Source organism: Sus scrofa, chromosome 17 (assembly GCF_054392235.1).
Source record: "Sus scrofa isolate SSC_HxYL_T2T_F1_AM1 chromosome 17, Sscrofa_HxYL_maternal_Yorkshire_Landrace_v2.0, whole genome shotgun sequence".
NCBI classification, from domain to species: domain Eukaryota; kingdom Metazoa; phylum Chordata; class Mammalia; order Artiodactyla; family Suidae; genus Sus; species Sus scrofa.
Window position 1 is genome coordinate 35,921,168 of NC_139399.1, and position 21,145 is coordinate 35,942,312.

A 21,145-nucleotide genomic window follows, 5' to 3' on the forward strand; every position below is an offset into this window, starting at 1 on the left:
ATAAATGATAGTTCACCAAGGGAGCTCCCTTTGCGGCTCAACGGTTAAGGATCCTAACTAGGATCCATGAGGATGCAGGTTCAATTACTGTCCTCGCTCAGTGGGTTAAGGATCTGGCGTTACCATGAGCTGTGGTGTAGATTGCAGACATGGCTCATATCCTGAGTTGCTGTGGCTGTGGTGTAGGCTGAAAACTGGAGCTCCCAGTTTGACTCCTAGCCTGGGAATTTTCATATGCTGCGGGTAAGGCCCTAAAAAGCAAAAAAAAAAAAAAAAGTTCACTGAAAACATTTTCAGCTGAGCTGATGCACCCAGAATATTCAGATTTGAAAGGCAGGTTTGTGGTCATTGTCACCTGTGTGGTTTGGGATTTCCCAGCAATATATTCTCGATCTCACATGAGTGACACCACCAAACAAGAACGGTTATCAGACCAGATTCTCCAAGGGGTAGCGAGCTAAGCCTGGGCGACGCACCAAGTCCTGTCCTCCCTGGTGGAAAATACCGTCAGAGCTATCAGGTCTAGATCAAAGGGAAATAGATACACTTTGGAAAACACACACGCACACAAAACTCATACGTGGCTTTTAACACAGAGTGGTACAAGTACGAATTCTATTTGGAAGCTGCATTTAAAATACTGTTTTAGCTACTTGAACTGATTAATAAATTCAGCAAAGTAGCAGGCTATAAGATTAACATTCAGAAGTCAGTCGCATTTCTGTATACCAGCAATGAAATATTAGAAAAGGAATACAAAAATACAATACCTTTTAAAATTGCACCTCACAAAATCAAATACCTCGGAATACACCTGACCAAGGAGGTAAAGGACTTATATGCTGAGAACTATAAAACTTTAATCAAAGAAATCAAAGAAGATGTAAAGAAATGGAAAGATATTCCATGTTCCTGGATTGGAAAAATCAATATTGTAAAAATGGCCATACTACCCAAAGCAATCTACAGATTCAATGCAATCCCTATCAAATTACTCATGACATTTTTCACAGAACTAGAACAAACTATCCAAAAATTTATATGGAACAACAAAAGACCCAGAATTGCCAAAGCAATCCTGAGAAACAAAAACCAAGCAGGGAACATAACTCTCCCAGACTTCAAGAAATACTACAAAGCCACAGTCATCAAAACAGTGTGGTACTAGTATCAAAACAGACAGACAGACCAATGCAACAGAACAGAGAACCCGGAAATAAACCCTGACACCTATGGTCAATGAATCTTTGACAGGGGAGGCAAGAACATAAAATGGGAAAAAGAAAGTCTATTCAGCAAGCATTTCTAGGAAACCTGACAGCTGCATGCAAAGCAATGAAATTAGAACATACCCTCACACCATGCACAAAAATAAACTCAAAATGGCTGAAAGACTTAAATATACGATAGGACACCATCAAACTCCTAGAAGAAAACATAGGCAAAACACTCTCTGACATCAACATCATGAATATTTTCTCAGGTCAGTCTCCCAAAGCAATAGAAATTAGAGCAAAAATAAACCCATGGGACCTAATCAAACTGAAAAGCTTTTGTACAGCAAAGGAAACCAAAAAGAAAACAAAAAGACGACTTACAGAATGGGCGAAAATAGCTGCAAATGATGCAACTGACAAGGGCTTAATCTCTAGAATATACAAGCAACTTATACAACCCAACAGCAAAAAAGCCAATCAACCAATGGAAAAATGGGCAAAAGACCTGAATAGACTCTTCTCCAAGGAAGATATAGAGATGGCCAACAAACACATGAGAAAATGCTCAACGTCGCTGATCATAAGAGAAATGCAAATCAAAACAACCATGAGATACCACCTCACACCAGTCAGAATGGCCATCATTAATAAGTCCACAAATAACAAGTGCTGGAGGGGCTGTGGAGAAAAGGGAACCCTCCTGCACTGTTGGTGGGAATGTAAACTTGTACAGCCACTATGGAGAACAGTTTGGAGATACCTTAGAAATCTATACATAGAACTTCCATATGACCCTGCAATCCCACTCTTGGGCATCTATCCGAACAAAACTCTCCTTAAAAGAGACACGTGCACCCGCATGTTCATTGCAGCACTATTCACAATAGCCAGGACATGGAAACAAGCCAAATGTCCATCAACAGATGGTTGGATTCAGAAGATGTGGTATATATACACAATGGAATACTACTCAGCCATAAAAAAGAATGACATAATGCCATTTGCTGCAACATGGATGGAACTAGACAATCTTATACTGAGTGAAATGAGTCAGAAAGACAAAGACCATATGATATCTCTTATAACTGGAATCTAATATCCAGCACAAATGAACATCTCCACAGAAAAGAAAATCATGGACTTGGAAAATAGACTTGTGGCTGCCTGATGGGAGAGGGAGGGAGTGGGAGGGATCGGGAGCTTGAGCTTATCAGACACAACTTGGAATAGATTTACAAGGAGATCCTGCTGAGTAGCATTGAGAACTATGTCTAGATACTCATATTACAACAGAACAAAGGGTGGGGGAAAAAATGTATACATGTAAGGATAACTTGATCCCCTTGCTGTATGGTGGGAAAAAAAATAAATTATTAAATAAATAAATAACAAAAACAAAATAAATAAAATAAAATACTGTTTTAGGAGTTCCCTTTGTGGTTCAGCGGAAACAAATCTGACTAGAATCCATGAGGATGCGGGTTCAATCCCTGGCCTTGCTCAGTGGGCTGGAGATTCAGCATTGCCCTGAGCTGTGGTATATGTCACAGATGTGACTTGGATCCCACATTGCTTCGGCATCAGCCCGGTGGCTTCAGTTCCAATCCAACCCTTAGCCTGGGAACCTCCATAGGCCTCGGGTGTGGCCCTAAAAAGCAAAAAAATTAAAAATAAATAAATAAAAGGGCTCTTATAACAGCTGTAATTTCTTTGAAAAGAGATTCTAGATCACCTGACTTAGTGATGTTCACTATACACAGGTAAAATTATATTAAATTTGATATTGCAAACAAAAACTGTTCAGGAGATGAAAATAATCCTATGTGCTTTTATTCCTGCAACTCCATTTCCAAAATTTAATATTTGGTTGTTTAAATTGCTTTTTCTCATGTACAGTGGAAATGAGGAGCAGACACAGGTGAGATAAGGCAGGACACAGCTGTGATGGGAACACAAGAGACAAAGGTCGGCTGGGTAACAATCAACCTAGATCCCCTTGTCCCCAGAACCTCTGCACATGCCTTATAGGGCAGAATTGACTGAGCAAGTGAGATTAAATTAAGGATGCGGAGATGGGAAGGACTGTGGATTACCTGGGTGGTCCCAATGTGATCACAAGGATGCATAGGAGGCAGGAGGATGAGACACAGAGAAGGCGAGGCGAAGATGGAAACAGGTAGAAAAGGTGGTGTGAGGTAGGGAGCGAGCCTCCAAGGGGCCAGCGAAGGCACAAATACGGACCCTACTCTGGAGCCTCCAGAAGGTGAAAAGAACCACCAACACCCTGACTTTAGCCCAGGGAGACTGACCTGGGATTCTGATCCCTACTACTGTCAGATAATAAATACATGGTAATTAGCTACAGCAGCAGCAGCAGCAGGAAACTAATCAATAACGTATTGTGAGGTGCAGAAAGGCTACCACAGCAGTGGCCATTTCCAGGCAGAGCCATGTGCAGGGTATGACAGCAGTGGGCCTGGGAGTCATCTGACCAGCAGCCAGCCCCGCCCCCGCCTCTCAGACCCCAGTGCTCTGTGCACCCCTGAGAGCAGCACACCGGCCTCCCAGGAAGCTGAGCCCCGAGCCAGGGAGCATTCTGTCTCTTGGAAGCCAGGCACAACCCTCCCCAGCTGCTCACACACCCAGATCTGAGCCAAGCAACGCTGTGTCTGGTCCTTGCTCTAGAGCACGCAGGTAACCTACATTTTTCCACCCAGACAGAAGGAAAGGGCTTTATGTTTCTGGATTGTCCCCAAACATGAACTAGGACAGCAGCACCCCAGCCGTGGGCAGCAGTGCTGCCATCAGCAGAGCAGGCCACGGAGCTAGAGGGAAAGGGCGGAGGTGAGAAGAGGGGCTGAGGTGGGACCACAGAGCAGGGGAAGCCACATCCTCAGCCAGCCTCACCACGAGCTGCTCTTCTACGACATTCAAGTATCTCTTTTCTGCCTAAGACAGTTTGAGTTCTGGTGCCTTTCCTCTGTGAGGATGGTAAACCCTCCTAAACTGATTCAGGAGCTCAGACCCTCATGACACGGAAACGGCTAGATTACACAAGTGGGTGACTCACAAGGGTGAAGAGTCAAAGGGAGAAAAATCAGAACCTGGACGCAGTGGTTAATTCGCTACTTCTCATCATCCAAATGTATTTCCCAAGAATGAGTAACTTATTTTCATTACATATAGGTGACGGTTTTCTGTAATTTTGAAACTAGGCAGGAAGAAGTTACATCCTTGTTATGCAAGTGTTTTGAATTGCCTGCATAACCACATTAAGAGGCAATGAAAAAAATGTATCAGAGTGCGACTGAGTTTCTTACATTCCCTACAAAGTTCTATCTGAGGATTTGAAGTTTTTGCCTACTGATGGGTCACTGTAGCTCAGAATTAACTGTTTCCCTGACTGCTGGTGAGACCCAGAGCCATCTTAGTTTCCTCTTAGATGAACTGCCTGTCACCTCCTTTGTTCTTTTGTTTTTTTTTCTTTCTTTCTTTTTAGGGCCATGCCTGCCGCATATGGAAGTTCCCAGGATAGGGGCTGAATCGGAGCTACAGCTGCTGGCCTACACCACAGCCGCAGCCACACAGGATCCAAGCCAGGTCTACGACCTACACCACAGCTCATGGCAATGATGGATCCTTAATCCACTGAGCGAGGCCAGGGTTCGAACCCGAATCCTCATGGATATCAGCATATTCATTTCCACCTTGCCACAGCAGGAACTCCCTCCTTTGTCCATTTTTCAGTTAGGTTGTTTGTCTCGCATCCCTTCACAGGCGCTCTTGATAGAGCAGAGATATGAACCCTCTTCACAGCCATGATGGGACTGAGGCTCCTCAGTCTATTGCTTGCACCTGGCTTTATGCTCCCTTTTGACATACGACCTTTTCAACTTTTTAAAATAATGTCAAACCTCATTTACTCTATGGTTTGTGGGTCTTATCTCTACCAAACGTGGTCTGCCACTTCCCAAATGCATACATTCCTATAGATTTCTCCTAAGTTCTTCATCACTTTCTTTTTATATTTAGACCTTAAATGAACTTGGGCCTTAAGTCAACATGGCATGTGCTTATTTATGTCTGTGATTTGAAGTAAGGCTCTGAGAAGAGACTGACAAGACAGACAGGTTTCTTTCGCTTCCAGGGCTGCAGGTTAGATTAGCTATGCAGTACTAAGTCAGTGTCCTTCCTTTGAAGTAACTGCTGTTTCTGTTTGAAAGTCTGTGTCATTTTTTTTCTTAATCCCTGCAGGTCACACGCCTGTTTAGGTTGGTGTCTGTTTTGCTAATTCTTCCTGGGATTCAAAGGCCCTTTCAAACTTATGGTCTCCAAAGGAGACAGTTTGGGGGGGGGGGGTGCGCTGGGGTTGTGGGTTGGAAATCCTATAAAATTGGATTGTGATGATCATTGTACAACTATAAATGTAAAAAATTCATTGAGTAATAGAAAAAAAAAAAAGGCCCTTTCAGTCTAACGGGTGACCTTTTTTCAGCTCAGGTAAGCTTTTTTTTTACTGTTAGTTCCATTATCACTTCCCACTCTTCTGCCCTCAACAAGGTCTACAAGGTAGATTTGCACCTGTTCAAAGTTCTCACCTATTAATTTCTGATTTCCAGCTCTGTTTTTTTTTTTTTTAACCAGTATTATGGGATAGTTCTTCCGAAAACCAATTTTGTTCCCAGCAGTGAACATTACCTACTGCATGTTTAAATTCAGAAATTGAAGGTTTTGTTAAACCTTCTTTCAGTGAGTCTTCCGCTATCTTACCGTAATCATGTCTCACTCTGACATCTGTGGAAACGAGCTCCAGTGGGTCTTCAGTCACTTGTGGCCAGTGACACCTGTGCTCTGGACCTGCTCGGTGCTCCACCATCGAGCTACCAGGCACCCACCAAGTGACATACCCCAGCTCAGGTACCAAGAACTCCCCAAGTGACATACCCCCAGCTCGGGCCGGCATCACATGTCCGAGCACTGCAGGCATCAGCCAGCCTGCACTAGGTGGACCATGCGTCCTCCTCCTGTGCTTTGGGCCAGTGAAAAAGCCCATGAAGCTGTGACCAAGGCCAGCAAGAGAGGGCGGCCCCACAGGCCCACAGGAGGAGAGGGTTGCAACCAAGGCCTTAAGACAGACGGCCTTCGCTTCTGGGCGACCCCCTCTCCCATGGCTCAACAGCCACCACCCCCACATCCTGAGCTGCTGACCAACCCCTTCCCTGAGACCTCAGAGGGCACCTGGCTGTCTCTCAGGTCCTCTCCACAGACCAGATCACAGTCCCCAAGGCCCTTCCCAGGGCTGGGATGGAAATGGCTAGAGAGGCCCTTGGTCCCACCCTCAGGGTCCTTGGGCTTGCGTGAGGGCGGGAGGATGAGGGGGAGCCAGGCACACACATTGACCAGCCTTGCAGGATGCCCCCTCCACCCGAGGCTGCCTGGTCAGGGCAGTGCCCACCAAGCCTGGCCAGAGTTTCTAACGCACGCTCCCTCTGAAACCCAGCATCACGGACGGGGGAGACAGTAACATCAAGCCTCCGTGACAACAAACCAGAGGGCAGTAACCCTGACGGTCAACCGCTTTGGCGTATGTTAGTGTGCATCACGACACCAGTTTTAAACAGTAAAAAAGCGACAAGTGACATACCTGTATGATTTTAGGCAATACATCAACTCCATTTTTAGTGTTTTGTGCTGTGGATAGATACTTTTTTTCCAAAAAGAAAGTTACGATCCACTTAATAAAAACAACACGAGCTGCCATGTACGGAATCTTTGTGCTGTAAATGTTTTCATTGTCTCGCGTTGTCGTGATGTACACGGGTTTTGGTCTCAGGTGGGGGACATCTGCAAGACCAAGGAACACGTGACCGGGTTAGTGGGTCTTAGCACTACGCAACCCCACGAATGCTTCCGATTCTAATTAAATAGACATACACTTGGTGGTCTAAACAGCAGCAAAGATTATAAAGAACCAGAAGTGACTAAAACACAGCATCCTCTGGTAGGCTCGTTTCTGACTCTGCCTTGCAGTGTGACCAACCCAGGAGGGTGGCTGTTATTTGCATATAACCATGGTACTCCGCTGTGGAAAAACAAGTCATAACTCTTTTTAACAAATTAGAGTGGAGCTCCAGCCATGGCCCAGGGGAAACGAATCCAACTAGTATCCATGAGGATGCAGGTGTGATCTCTGGCCTCCGTCGGTGGGTTGGGGATCTAGAATTGCCATGAGCTGTGGTGTAGGTCACAGATGGGGCTCGGATCCCAGGTTGTTGTGGATCTGATTAGACCCCTAGCCTGGGAATCTCCAGATGCCATGAGTGTGACCCTAAAAAAAAAAAAAAAAAAAAAATAGAGCAACTTCATGAGATTACAATACTCTTTTCTAACTCATTTAATCTTATGACTGGAACCCACGTAAAAGCATATACAGCCACTTTTTACCACATTAGTTATTTTGACATCCAACACTACACTAATCAAATCCACCGATCTTTAGTTTTATGTTCTTCTCACTTCGGGTAAATCCAAAGACACAGAATCAATATAATCTTCTCTATGGATGAAAGATTTCAGACAGTCATGTTTCATCTCTGAGATTTCAGATGCCACCATTTCCAAAGAATGAATAAGTCCATTTCTCATTCTTAAAACTCCATGATCAATATGAAAATTACACGGTATTGAATCTTGCTACAAGTTCAACCCTCCTACTCAGTTTTGTACACTGAAGGTACACACAAGAGGCAGAAAAACTCTCAGCAGATAACTTAATCTAGGGATATTAACAGCATGCCATGTTTCCTACAATGAATACTGACTACTTATCAAATCAGAAACAAGTTATGCAAAAAATACCTACACGTATGTAGCTAACAAAACACACATCCCAGTACCACTAAAAGCACTTCTATGACTTCCCAAATGAGCCAAGCTGCAGCTGCAGCTGCCTTCCCCGACACACGTGTGTGTGTGTGTGTGCATTCACATCCACCCACAGACAACTGAACTAGCTGTCCAGATAAATTTAATGTCTGTTGTGACCTTCTCTCCTCCCAAATTGTTCTTGATTGTTCATCTGAACTAATTTCACCCTGTTTTACGGGGAAAGATCTCCCCCTTCCTGCCATCACCCCCCACACACCCCGCTTCAGGGGACACTTCTGTCCCAAGTCTTCACTTCTTATAGAAGGAAAACCCTGGAAGCTAGGTTAGACAACCCCCACCATGCTTCTATCCCAAGGGTCCTTACTTCTTACAGAAGGAAGACTCTGAAGCTAGGTTACACACCCCCCAGGCTCTCTATCCCTCTGGGGCCACTGCCACTTGGTCCCCAGTCGCCCAAACACCTGCCCTCCACTGGCACCTCAGTAGCACCTGCTGGATGGAAGATCCAGTGTTTTCAAAAGCACACCTGCAGGCAGCTCTGCAGCCTGGGCCAGTCTCACCATTGAGCAAGGTCTGGGATCACCACACCTCACCACCCATAAGAGAGTATTTTAGGAAATTCAGGCTTTTCTTTATATTAAAAAAATTATTAAATGTAATTACACCAAGAATATCGTGATACCTATCAAATTATTTCTGACTACTGGAGCCACAGATCCCTTTTATGGCTATGAACTGACATAAATCTTAAGTTCTGCACAGTTAAAATTATTTAAGAAACTTTAAACCTCTCACAACAAAGTTACCATTAAGGATGAGGAAAAAATGATTACTTAAAAAATAATCCAAATTTTGGAAGAGGCGGCAGCCACAGCTTCCTCGGCACTTACCAAGGACAGGCTTGTAGATGTTCGTTAACTTGGTAAACGATGGAAATAAATGAGGAAGGTAATACTTTCGAAACAACGTGAAAAGGAATTTAAAACCAGTCTCTTGATTCTCCTTATGCTTCCACTCCAGGCTTGCAGCCTTCAGATACACATGGGAGAGAACATACACATGGTTACACTTCCAATTAACACCTGTTCAACTGACATGCCGCTGTGTCACTCACAACCGATCACGCCTCCAGAAAGACCCCAAGAGCCTGGGTTTCAGGGAGCTTCCAGGCTGGGGACACATCCACACGCCAGGCAGGTGATGCACCCCCCGCCCCGGACTCCATTCCATGTGCATCTGCATGGAGCTATTCCTCTGTGTGCTTTTTTTTTTTTTTTTTTTTTTTTGCTTTTTAGGGCCGCACCCACGGCATATGGAGGTTCCCAGGCTAGAGGTCAAATCGGAGCTGTAGCTGCCGGCCTATACCACAGGCACAGCCACACCAGATCCGAGCCAGTCTGCAACCTACACCACAGCTCACAGCAATGCAGGATCCTTAACCCACTGAGCGAGGCCAGGGATGGAACCTACGACTCCATGGATACTAGTCAGGTTCGTTAACTGCTGAGGCACGAAGGGAACGCCCTCCTCTGTGTCTTTATCACATCTTTGGATGAACTGGTGAATGTAAGTCAATGTTTCCCTGAGTTCTGTGAGCCGCGCCAGACACTTGATTGAACCTGAGGAGGGGGTCATGGGCGCCTCTGGTTTGGAGCCAAGCTGGACAGAGGTTGTGGGTAACTGGGGGACCCTCCCACCGGTGACTGGCTCTGAATGGGGTGGGGGCAGCCTTACAGGACCGAGTCCTTCTTCCTGTGGGATCTGATACCATCTCCAGAGAGACGGCATTAGACATGAGCTAAACCGCACGACACCCAGCTGGTGTGGCTCAGAAAGACTCGGTGCGGGGAGGAGCCCCACATATTTGGTGAGCAGAAGTGTCACCAGTGAAGTGTTCTGAGTGAATAACAAGAAATAACGTGAGAATAAAAGAGACAAACAGATGGAGGACAGAACTGTTTCCTTTACACACACCCACAAAACAGTGTGTACACCTGGTCTCTGCTGAAGCGTCCGGGCACATAGTCTACGTGGAGTGAAAAAGCGCACAAAATCACCTCAGGGGAAAAAAAGCAAAACTATAAAATATGGATGGACGAGGAGAAAAGCAGCAGTGTTTTTCTCTTTCCTACTGAGAATACGACCATTGCCAAAGTGTCTATAATTGTGCTCCTACCTGAATAACCATATATTTCAACAGCAGCTGAAGAAAAAAGCACGTCTGGTCCTCTGCAATCTTCTCCCCTGACATGGCTGGCACGAGCGGAGTGATTTCTTCCGGATATACCTTTGCTGCAGAGAGGAAAATAAGGAAAGCTCTTTTACCAAAGTTATATTCTGAACCGGGCTTTTAAACAATGGCCCCTATTAAAATATGTGTATCTGACTACCGGGACCACAGACCAGGCCACATGCAGAGAAGCCCTGGGCACATGGGACAGAGGCCCACGAAGCCACCTCCCTCTCTGGGCCATTCTTCTCCCTTCCAAGCTCTGCTCTGGCCAGCCCGCGACCACACACCTGCCTGTCACTGAGCAAGGAAGTAATGCACAGTAGAAATCAATGACCTTGGAGTTCCCGTCGTGGCTCAGCGGAAATGAACCTGACTAGCATCCACGAGGATGCAGGTTTGATATCTGGCCTTGCTCAGTGGGTTAAGGATCCGGCGCTGCCATGAGCTGTGGTGTAGGTTGCAGATGTGGCTTGGATCCCATGTGCCTGCGGCTGTGGCGTAGGCCGGCAGCTACAGCTCAGGGTTCAACCCCTAGCCTGCGAACCTCCATATGCCATGGGTGTGGCCCTAAAAAGACAAAAAAGAAAAAGAAAAAGAAATCAGTGACAGTCAATTTCCCTGAAAACTCACTAGGCACAGAGCTGCCACTAATGGTCTCACAAGGCCACTACCATCCATCCATGATGCTGCATGAAAATACACAGCTGGCCAAAAAGAGCCTGGGTGGGCAGATGAATGTCCACTTACAAAGCCACTGTGATGAGGACAGTGGCCAGCAGTTTGGACAGTGGATTTATATCTCATTAACACCAAAAGCCCTCCAGAAGCACCATGTGTCCCTACTCATTCAATATCTGTCCCCTCCCTTCTGCTCCCATTAACCACCCCTCCAGCAAACTTCTCCCAGCATCGTTTCATAGGAAATAGGCTCCAACTCCGTCAGTTCTAATGTTTGTAAGAATCTACAATGAGCACGAACAGGTACAGTTTCTCCCCAGCACCTGTCTATTCAAGAAACAGACCACAGCGTCTATTCAAGAAACAGACAGACCGAGGAACTCCTGCACGTAACGCCAAGGGAGCTCTGCACCTGTGGGATGTGCGAACGTCACTCACCATCAGCGACACCAGGGCTGGGACTGAGGAGCGTCTCCAGGGTACACGGCCCCCTGGATGACATGATCGCTGGGAAGCCGGGCACCAGGCAGGCAAAGATCAGCACCTGCTCTTCCGCACAGTTCGTCTGCAGCGCTTGAAGCCACAGAAGAAACAGCCTGATTCCTTCACATCTTATCTAAAAACAAAACGAAAGGCCACAAAATTAATCACGGAGATGTATCTGCAGAAATGCACTGCAACGTGCCATTGGTTCTGAGGGGGGAAAATGAGACGTTAAAGGCTCTGCTGAAGTTCTGCACCAAGTGCTTCACTTAGTGACCAGGAGGCAAGGATGCCGCCACCTGGGCCCGGCCACTCGCTGGCCCAAAAGTGAGCCACGGAGACCACGTCACTGCTCTGGGCCTTGGCCTCCTGTCTATAAAATAGGGATGATTGCAGAGTTTGCCACAAAGCACTGGTATGGGAGTGAGTCTGAACTGCCCAGCTCACAGAAACACTACATAAGAATTTCCCATTAACACTCCTCTCCTTAAGGCAATGGTGCCTGTATCACCAACACCTGATTACCCATGAAAACAATGCAAAGCTTCCAAATTTATGCTGTGCTTTGGACAGAATTTTTGTCATGACACTACATTATGCACGTGTAAGACACTCTTGAAAATCAGAACACTCAGAGCTAAACAGGCCCCTGATGACCTGGCTCCTCTGTCCCCACTCTGTTCTCTTCTACGCCTCCACCACACTCTGAATCATGGGCATCGCCTGGTAGAAAACGTCAATATAGGTAGATGTGCCTTCTCCTCCTCTGCACTGACTTTCAACTTCATCCCATTCCTAGAATTCTTAAACACAGAATTCCTAAATGGCTGCAAAGATGATGTCAATAAAAGAAGTGAAATTAAGTAAAAGGAATGAAAGAAAAGGTCAGACACAGCTGAAAGAGGTAGTGAGCTCCAAATGCACACAATCGAGGGGCTGCCTGGTCCCCTTTCAATGACACTGAAGTGGTGTAATTCTGACAGAGCAAGTGTTCAGGCCAAGCAGAAGGTTCTGCAGGAATAGGAAGAGGACGAGGAGAGACAGGAAGGAGAGGAGGGAGAGGGGAGGGAAGGATGGATAAAGGAAGGAAGAAAAAGCTTGGCTGACTTCCTACAGACGTCAAATACACCAAGACAGGCACCTGTCTGGTGACAGTGCTGCACCATCAACAGCGGATCCCCCAGAGCCCTTCCAGACACACCCTGGGCTCAGCACGCTCTTCCCACCCGCCCACACTTGGCCAGCAGGTAAGATGAACAGTGACATTGCTGAACACAGAGTGCTATTCAGCACCAGACAAAATAAGATGACAGGGCTCTATGGGTTGCTAACCCAAGTACAGTACATTTAACAAGAGGAAAGCGTCCATAAAATTCTACCACAAGTCTCCAATTTTTATGCTAACTCCATTTAAGAAAATTACATGTAAATAAGGCCAATAATAAGCGGAAGATAACCTAGTAAGTTTTTGCTAAATGACCATTAATTAAAGTAGAAACAATCATGAAACTAGTAACAGCTCACCTCCTTTTTTTTTTTTTTTTTTCCAGCAGGTAAGAGATAGTGTACCGATCAAGTTTGAGTGGCTAGGATTGTTTATTTAAACTGGTATAAAACCAAAAATGTATTAGCTTATTAAAGGCACACTCACGAATTAAATAGCTGAAGTGAATTATCTTCCATAACACTCATACCCCAGGTCAGCTTCTTCGGCCACTTATGTTTTAGGGTCATCTTATCCAGGCATCAAATGGTATGTTATCACTATAAAAGGCACATTCGGAGTTCCCATCGAGGCTCAGTGGTTAACGAATCTGACTAGGAACCATGAGGTTGCGGGTTCAATCCCTGGCCTTGCTCAGTGGTTAAGGATCTGGCGTTGCCCTGAGCTGTGGGTGCAGGCTGCAGACGTGGCTCAGATCCCGCGTTGCTGTGGCTCTGGCGTAGGCCAGTGGCTGCAGCTCCAATTAGACCCCTAGCCTGGGAACCTCCATATGCCGCAGGAGCGGCCCAAGAAATGGCAAAAATAAATAAATAAATAAATAAATAAGGCACATTCATTTTAAAATAAGCCAATTTGAGTCAAAATTGAAAGATCGATCTGCTGCAAATAAATATTCAAGAGTAAGGCTCTGCTGCTCTTTTTTCCCAAAAGGGTTCTCAAAAAAGGAAAAAAAAAAAAAAAGATTCATATCACTTTAATAATTGTAGTAATTTTTATAAATTTTAATAAGAAGATTACTGATGTGAACAGAATCAGGCACAGTAGCTCTGAAGCTTAGGGAGGACCTGGTTCAGTCCCTTCTCTTTTCTGATGATAAAGCTGGAGCAGTCAGCACTTCACCCGAGGTCCCTGGCTGCACGCAGCAGAAATTAGAATTTGGAATTTCAAATCTCCAAATCCCAAGCCACTTTCTTCTCATAATATTTAAAACGTACCCCCAACCAAAAAAAAAAAAAAAAAAAAAAAGGAGTTCCCATCATGGCATAGCAGAAATAAATCAGACTAGGAACCATGAGACTGCAGGTTCCATCCCTGAACTCACTCAATGGGTTAGGGATCCATCATTGCTCTGAGCTGTGGTGTAAGTCACAGACATAGCTTGGATCCAGCGTTGCTGATCAGCAGCTGTAGCTCCAATTAGACCCCTAGCCTGGGAACTTCCATATGCCATGGGTGCAGCCCTAAAAAGACAAAAGACCAAAAAATTTAAAATAAAGTAAAATAAAATAAAATGTCTATCACAAATTATGACGTGAGAACAAAAACTCTAACAGTATTTGTTAGATGATCTCTCAATGAGAAATTAACACTAAGTTAAATGGCTTCTAAAGATGTTTTTCAAAATGGCCTAATTTTGTCACTTTATGTCATGAGTAAGCTTAAGAGTTATGAAAAACGCCATTACACTTTTATCTAAGATAAATACCTTAATAGAATTTCCAGTGTGTAGAAGCTTCTTTAAAGTTGAGCCTGAAAGTTTAAAACAATGTATTAGAAATGGGGCATATGAATGCATATTTAAGATCTATTTTTAAAAGATTGGTTTTACAAAGAAAAAAATGTACTTATGACATAAGATGTCATTTTTAAAAAATAAGAGGAAGAAGGCTGACCTTCAGAAGCAAAGCAATGTCATAGAAGGAGAGATATTTTTAGGATAAAAATACTTTAAGTAGGAATCTCTTCAAAATTCTTTTAAGAGGAGTTCCCGTTGTGGCACATTGGTTAACAAATCCAACTAGGAACCATGAGGTTGCAGGTTCGGTCCCTGGCCTCGCTCAGTGGGTTAAGGATCTGGCGTTGCCATCAGCTATAGTGTAGGTTGCAGACACGGCTCCAATTCTGCGTTGCTGTGGCTCTGGCATAGGCCAGTGGCTACAGCTCCAATTAGACCCCTAGCCTGGGAACCTCCATATGCCGTGGGAGCAGCCCTAGAAAAGGCAAAAAGACAAAAAAAAAAAAAAAAATTCTTTTAAGGGTCAAAATGATTGATATTAAGGTAACCTAAATGCCCACAGTGGATTGTGTGCAAGTGTCTCCGTCAAGCACAAAATGAATGACGTTTTAAAATCTCTAAAGGAAAAAAAAAACAATACAAATCTACTGCTCACAACACATTTTTACAAGAACATTTTACAAACAATCAGGACAACTCTCCTTGCAATGACAACCACATTTATGGGTTGAGTCCATCAATACCTCATCTGACAAAGCACTCGGGTTTCTGAGAAGGAGAGGGGATCAAGGCTCACTCAGAACCGCACCAGCCCACAGCAGAAACCCTGCTGCAGCCCACTGGACGGACAGGATGGACACACGTCATATAGGCCTCTACAGGTGCGCTCAGGCCCTTAGCTGGGAGAGGGCTTGGCAACTACACTTAAATGCCATACGCAGCCTCTAAATGAGATTCAACCACAAAAAGGAAGTCACCTTTTAAAATAAAAATACATCAGAACCCTTAAGTGAGAGAATCTTTTTTCCCATTTTTTCAACAGAAATAATCATTTAGATTTCCTGATGGCAAGTTTTGTGCAATATTTGAAACCTGGCTCTCAAGTCACCTTTACTCCACCAGTGCATTTCGAAGAAATGGTGCCAGTGCCTCAACATTGCTGCAGGTCATACCCACGGGCCAGATACGTGCATGTCAGCTAAATACATATGCTTTAGGAATTCATTCGCCGTAACAAAATCACTGGTTTTCTGAAGGAGCGTTTTATGGCTGTTGTACCGTTTATAACACCTAACATTGGACGTGGTGGAAACTCACCATTATTTTGACCAGGTCACAGCACTAAACCACTAATGGTTTGTGGTCAGTAAGGAAGTGCCCGCCTCCCTTCACTTCTGCCGCCACCAAAGCATGTGCAGCTGAGTCGGCGCTGACCAGGCAGGGCTCTCTCACAGCTCAGCCTCAAGCACTCTGCTCACGGGACTATTTATTCCACACCTGCCCGCCAGCCAGGGCCTCGTCCCTTGCCTCCACGTGCATCCTTTCTCAACAAAGTCCATTCTGCCTCTGTTTAAGACTGATTCCCTTATGCCTATGAGGACCTCATGCTGCTTGGCAGGGCAACAGACACTTTAACTGCCAGGAGGCTGAGGACAAAGTGTGCAGTCAGCTCTCTTCCCAGACATCTGGCAAGTGCATCATCTCACAGTACACTCTCGGACACACTTTCTCCTGGTCACTGTGTGTGACCCCTGGGGATGCTCAGTCCTTCCCCTTCTTGAAATGGACCCAACACTTTCATTTTTAACTTTCAGCTAATCCATAGTTGCCTATATCCACTCTCCCCTACAGTGGGAGGAGAAACGTACATATAAAAAGAACAGTCTTTACAAAGAGACATACAGAATCTATGCCCCATGTCCGTCAGTAGGCCCCTACTTCTTAAAATGATTTGGTTAATTTGTTATAGCAGCAATAGAAAACTAATACACAGGTATTGGATCTACTCCAGGCTGTTGTATCAGAAACTTCTGCACATGTGAAGCGGTGCAGCTTAGAAGTTACAAGCCAGATTCAGGAGCCAGACTGCTAGGGTTCAAATCTAGGTTCTGTGCTTACTGTGGAACATGGGTCACTTACTTAATTTCATCATGCCTGAGTTTTCCCATCTGTAAAATGGGATACTCATAGCCTCTACCACAGGGCACTGTACCGAGGTTTAAATGAGTTAATATATATACATGCTTAGAACAGGTTCAGGAGCAATAAACTTTCTTAAAGGGAACACATGTGTAACTCGAGTCCTGTACTGATGACACGTGGGCACATGAGGGGTACCACAGCCTGCCCTTGCACCAAATATCCCTGGTTTGCTGATGTGCCATTCTCTGTCATCATCTCACTCCTTGACAGTTCTCAGTATTGCCCACAGGTAAGGCTTCAAGCAGCCCCATTTATCCACGATGATTTTCTGTCCTAAAAAGAACTTCAGGAAAAATTGAACCACCTTTTTTTTTCCACTAGTAGTGGAAATTTATAAATAGTTGGGTAGGGTAGCAGGTCAGCATATATCACAGAGTTCACACGTGTTGTGTCAGCCCTATTCTCTCTAATCTCCTTACTCTCCAAACATCACCTGAAGCAGTACCTCTAGATGCTCAGAACAATGAAACAGGTTCATTGCACAATGCAAAACTTCCAAATATGTGTCCCTGGAGTTCCTGTTGTGACTCAGCAGGTTAAAAACCTGACGATGTCTCTGTGAGGCTGTGGGTTTGATCCCTGGCCTTGCTCAGTTTAAGGATCCGGCACTGTCACAAGCTACCGTGTAGGTCGCAGATACAGCTCACATTCAGTGTTGCCATGGCTGTGGCTGTGACACAGGCCTGCAGCTGCAGCTCTGATTCAACCCCTAGCCCAGGAACTTCCACATATGCCACAGGCACAGCCATAAAAAGAAAAGCAAACACATAAATATGTTTCCTCAATCAATGATTTACAGCAAGGAGCTAGTCTTAAAAACCTTACAATATGTTCCTTCTAAAAACAGTTTTAAGAGAAATAGGATGTCTCTCTTTGCTACAAACAAGGTGACAAGATAAGCAGGCTTCCAACACTGTGGCAGATGATGTTCGAATCATCTCCTTCCTTCTCAGGATAAAACATGGCTATGGGGTGGGGGTGGGGGGGTCTGAGAACATCTAAAACTTGCAAAATATAGCAGCTGCTCTTAGTTCAGGCTTCTATGCTTAGTAACACTGTCTTCTGTACTGGGGACAGGAAGCATCCTGCATCACTGGGATGAAAACCAAACTTCAAGGTGCTAACTTAATATTTCAGAGCACCTTGGCCCCTACCTGCCCCACAGAACATTTAATTAAGAAGTTTATACAGGGAGTTCCCATCGTGGTGCAGTGGTTAATGAATCCGACTAGGAACCATGAGGTTGCCCTTGCTCAGTAGGTTAACGATCTGGTGTTGCTGTGAGCTGCGGTGTAGGTTGCAGATGCGGCTCGGATCCCGCATTGCTGTGGCTCTGGTGTAGGCCAGTGGTTATGGCTCCGACTCAACCCCTAGCCTAAGAACCTCCATATGCCACAGGAGTGGCCCAAAGAAATAGCAAAAAGACAAAAAAAAAAATAATAAGTTTATACAGCAGTGTTCTGCCTGCTGGGTAAGGAATCCTATGTACCTAGAACTCGCAGAACCTGGAATAAGGAAGCTTAGATTCCTACTTAGACTGTTGGGCACTGGGAAATACTCCAGCCCTCACCTCGGAGGTTTTGCACAGGCCAAGATGCCAGTGTTGAGGAGATGCCTAAGGCATGCTCCTTCCCTTGGAAATCTGATGTTTCCCTATAGTTACTTTCTTTAACTAACTTGGTCAGGACCTTGAGTGACAAAAAGTAATAGTTTTAACAGATCTAAACAGACTGGGAAGAATGCAAGAGGTACAGTGAGGTATGTAAAAAAAAAACCTGAAATGTGTAGAATTACAAATTCACGATCCCTTACTGGCAACTTCAAAATCCCAAAAGCTATGAAAATGGAAACTTTTCTGCTAGTTTTTTTTTTGTCTTTTGTCTTTTTAGGGCCACACCTGCGGCATATGGAGGTTCCCAGGCTAGGGGTCTAATTGGAGCTATTGCCGCTGGCCTACACCATAACCAGGGCAACACCAGATCCTTAACCCACTGAGCAAGTCTAGGGATCGAACCCACAACCTCATGGTTCCTAGTCGGATTCCTTTCCACTGTGCCACAATGGGAACTCCTCTGCTAGCTCTTCAGTGGCAGGACCTGCCCTGCCCTGCACACATGGGGTGGTAACACCAGGCTAATCTGACTGGGGCTGGCTGGGGTGTCGCTGAGTACTTACATCTGAGGCCACAGCAACCGCAACAGTCTGGCTGGCAGGGCACTGTCCAGACCCCTGAGGGTCACCTGATGGTCGTTTTATACCAGTGCACCGCACTGCCACTCTCAAACCCGAGAAACTTGGATTCCAAAGCATATCTGGCCTGACGATTGTCACAAAGGGATGCGGACCTGCCTGAACACCAAGTTCTACCCACTTTGATAAATGGCGCAAAAATCTATTTATCTGGAGTTCCCGTCGTGGCGCAGTGGTTAACGAATCCGACTAGGAACCATGAGGTCTCGGGTTCGGTCCCTGCCCTTGCTCAGTGGGTGAACGATCTGGCGTTGCCGTGAGCTGTGGTGTAGGTTGCAGACGCGGCTCGGATCCTGCGTTGCTGTGGCTCTGGCGTAGGCCGGTGGCTACAGCTCCGATTAGACCCCTAGCCTGGGAACCTCCATATGCCGCGGAAGTGGCCCAAAGAAATAGCAAAAAGACAAAAAAAAAAAAAAAAAAAAAAAAAATCTATTTATCTGAAAAGAGGCTCTTTGAGTCAGGCATGAACCATGTAAGGGCCAGCCGCGAGGATGACTTTATAATGCAGATGCTCACACTTGAGCATTCAGAGACACGACTCCTTCTGGCTGGGTCACAGCCGCCTTATTCTAGTCGACAAACTAGGAACACACCTGCTCTCACAGTGGTTCAGGAGACCGAGCACTGTACAGAAGTCCCTGTTCTCAGAAGATATTCTTATCCCAGGAACAAAGGCTACTTGCACCTGCAACTTGAACCAGCCCATGAGGTACTGGGCAGAGTCATTAGATACGTAACGTTTCACAACACAAATGGAAAATTAATTTCTACCCGAATTTCTAATAAATTTATTCATGCTTGGGGGGGGCCTACTAGTCTTCAGACATTTTAAAGTCTCATTTGAGGAATGATGATACAGACGACATAGACTACAGTAAAAGATTCTAAGAAGCACTACTAAACACAGTTCCCAAGCTATGGGTCAAATCAGAACGGCAGCTGAGGCCTACGCCACAGCTTGCATCAACACTGGATCCTTAACCCACTGAGCAAGGCCAGGGATCGAACCTGCATCCTCTCGGACACTATGTCAGGTTCTTTACCCGCTGAGTCACCATGGGAACTCCTGTATGCAGCTATTTTCATTGGCATCCATTCCTGCTACACCAGGGAGCATCACAGATCCCCACATCTCTCTGAATTATACTTAACAGTTGATTTTTTTCATTTGTACTTTAATTTAAATACAGAGGGTCAGAGCACCAGTTAAACAGAAATGCTATCAACAACTCTAAAATTGAAAGAACAACATCTGAGTTTGAAAGATTTAAAGACTGAAGCACAATCTTAACGATTTATTCATTCAGTTCAGCAGATGGACTCTGAGTATGTACTTAACTTCTTTACATGTATAACATGTGACTGTAAATAATTCGGTTTATATAAAGGTCAATTACAGTTTTCACCTAAATCATCCTGAACTAAGTTCAGGATCCTGAACTTGGGACTATCCACTGAGGGTGCTGTGCTCCTTCCGGGTCCATCTTGATTTCCCACCTAGAAAGCCCATCCCACACTCATCTTTGAAGGCTCAGATCGAAATTACCTCTTTCAAAGGCTTCCTCTATCCCTCTGAAGAGAATTATTCAATTCTTTTTGTCTGGGCTACGCTTACACTTCTTTTACAGCAACAGTCATACTGGAATCCGTTTTCCTCCTCTAACCCCCATGAGGCAATCAGCTTACATAGCACAGTGTGGTGAGATATTCTGGTTTTGCCCCTGAACCCTGCACATAAATGTCTCTCCCTCAATAAATACTTGAATGAATGATCAAATGGTTAAGATTCCATTATAGGGTCACATTCCCTTCAAATACCATCATCTGGTAAAGGAGTGCCAGTCTTCTAAGGCAGAAGAACTAAACCAGATGCTCTTTCAAGAGAAGGTAAATTCACAATCCAAGTCACAAATTACTCCTGTTGTACTGTGACTATTAAATTGAGAGACTGTTGTTAGATGTCAGCAAGTGAACAGAAGGGCAGCCATGGCGACTTGCTTTATTTCAAGTTCCCTCCTGCTACTACATCAATGATAAAGGCCTGAAGTACAAGAATATTCTTGTAAGAAAAACATGTAAAATTCTTTAAGAAAAACACTCCACAACGCAGAGTACTAACCACTAAACGATCACGGCGAGCTAATTGCAATGTATACATGTAAGGATAACCTGACCCCCTTGCTGTACAGTGGGAAAATTAAAAAAAAAAAAAAGAAAGAAAAACACTCCAGGAG

General features: G+C 45.0%; 1 protein-coding gene across 14 annotated transcripts in view; it reads right to left on the minus strand.

The window, feature by feature from the left end:
- The window catches only part of RALGAPA2 (Ral GTPase activating protein catalytic subunit alpha 2), a 271,235-nt gene that overhangs the window by 209,221 nt on the left and 40,869 nt on the right, over positions 1-21,145 (minus strand). For all 14 annotated transcript variants that reach the window (XR_014832899.1, XR_014832897.1, XR_014832895.1 and 11 more), the window contains 5 exons: positions 14,430-14,473; positions 11,455-11,632; positions 10,282-10,397; positions 8,996-9,134; positions 6,862-7,061 (listed from right to left, as the gene is read on the minus strand). Coding sequence is in view for 10 of the 14 variants with exons in the window: in XM_021078032.2 (XP_020933691.1) it covers positions 6,862-7,061; positions 8,996-9,134; positions 10,282-10,397; positions 11,455-11,632; positions 14,430-14,473 (677 nt within the window). In the remaining 4 variants the exon portion in view is untranslated. The remainder of the gene's footprint in view (positions 1-6,861; positions 7,062-8,995; positions 9,135-10,281; positions 10,398-11,454; positions 11,633-14,429; positions 14,474-21,145) is intronic.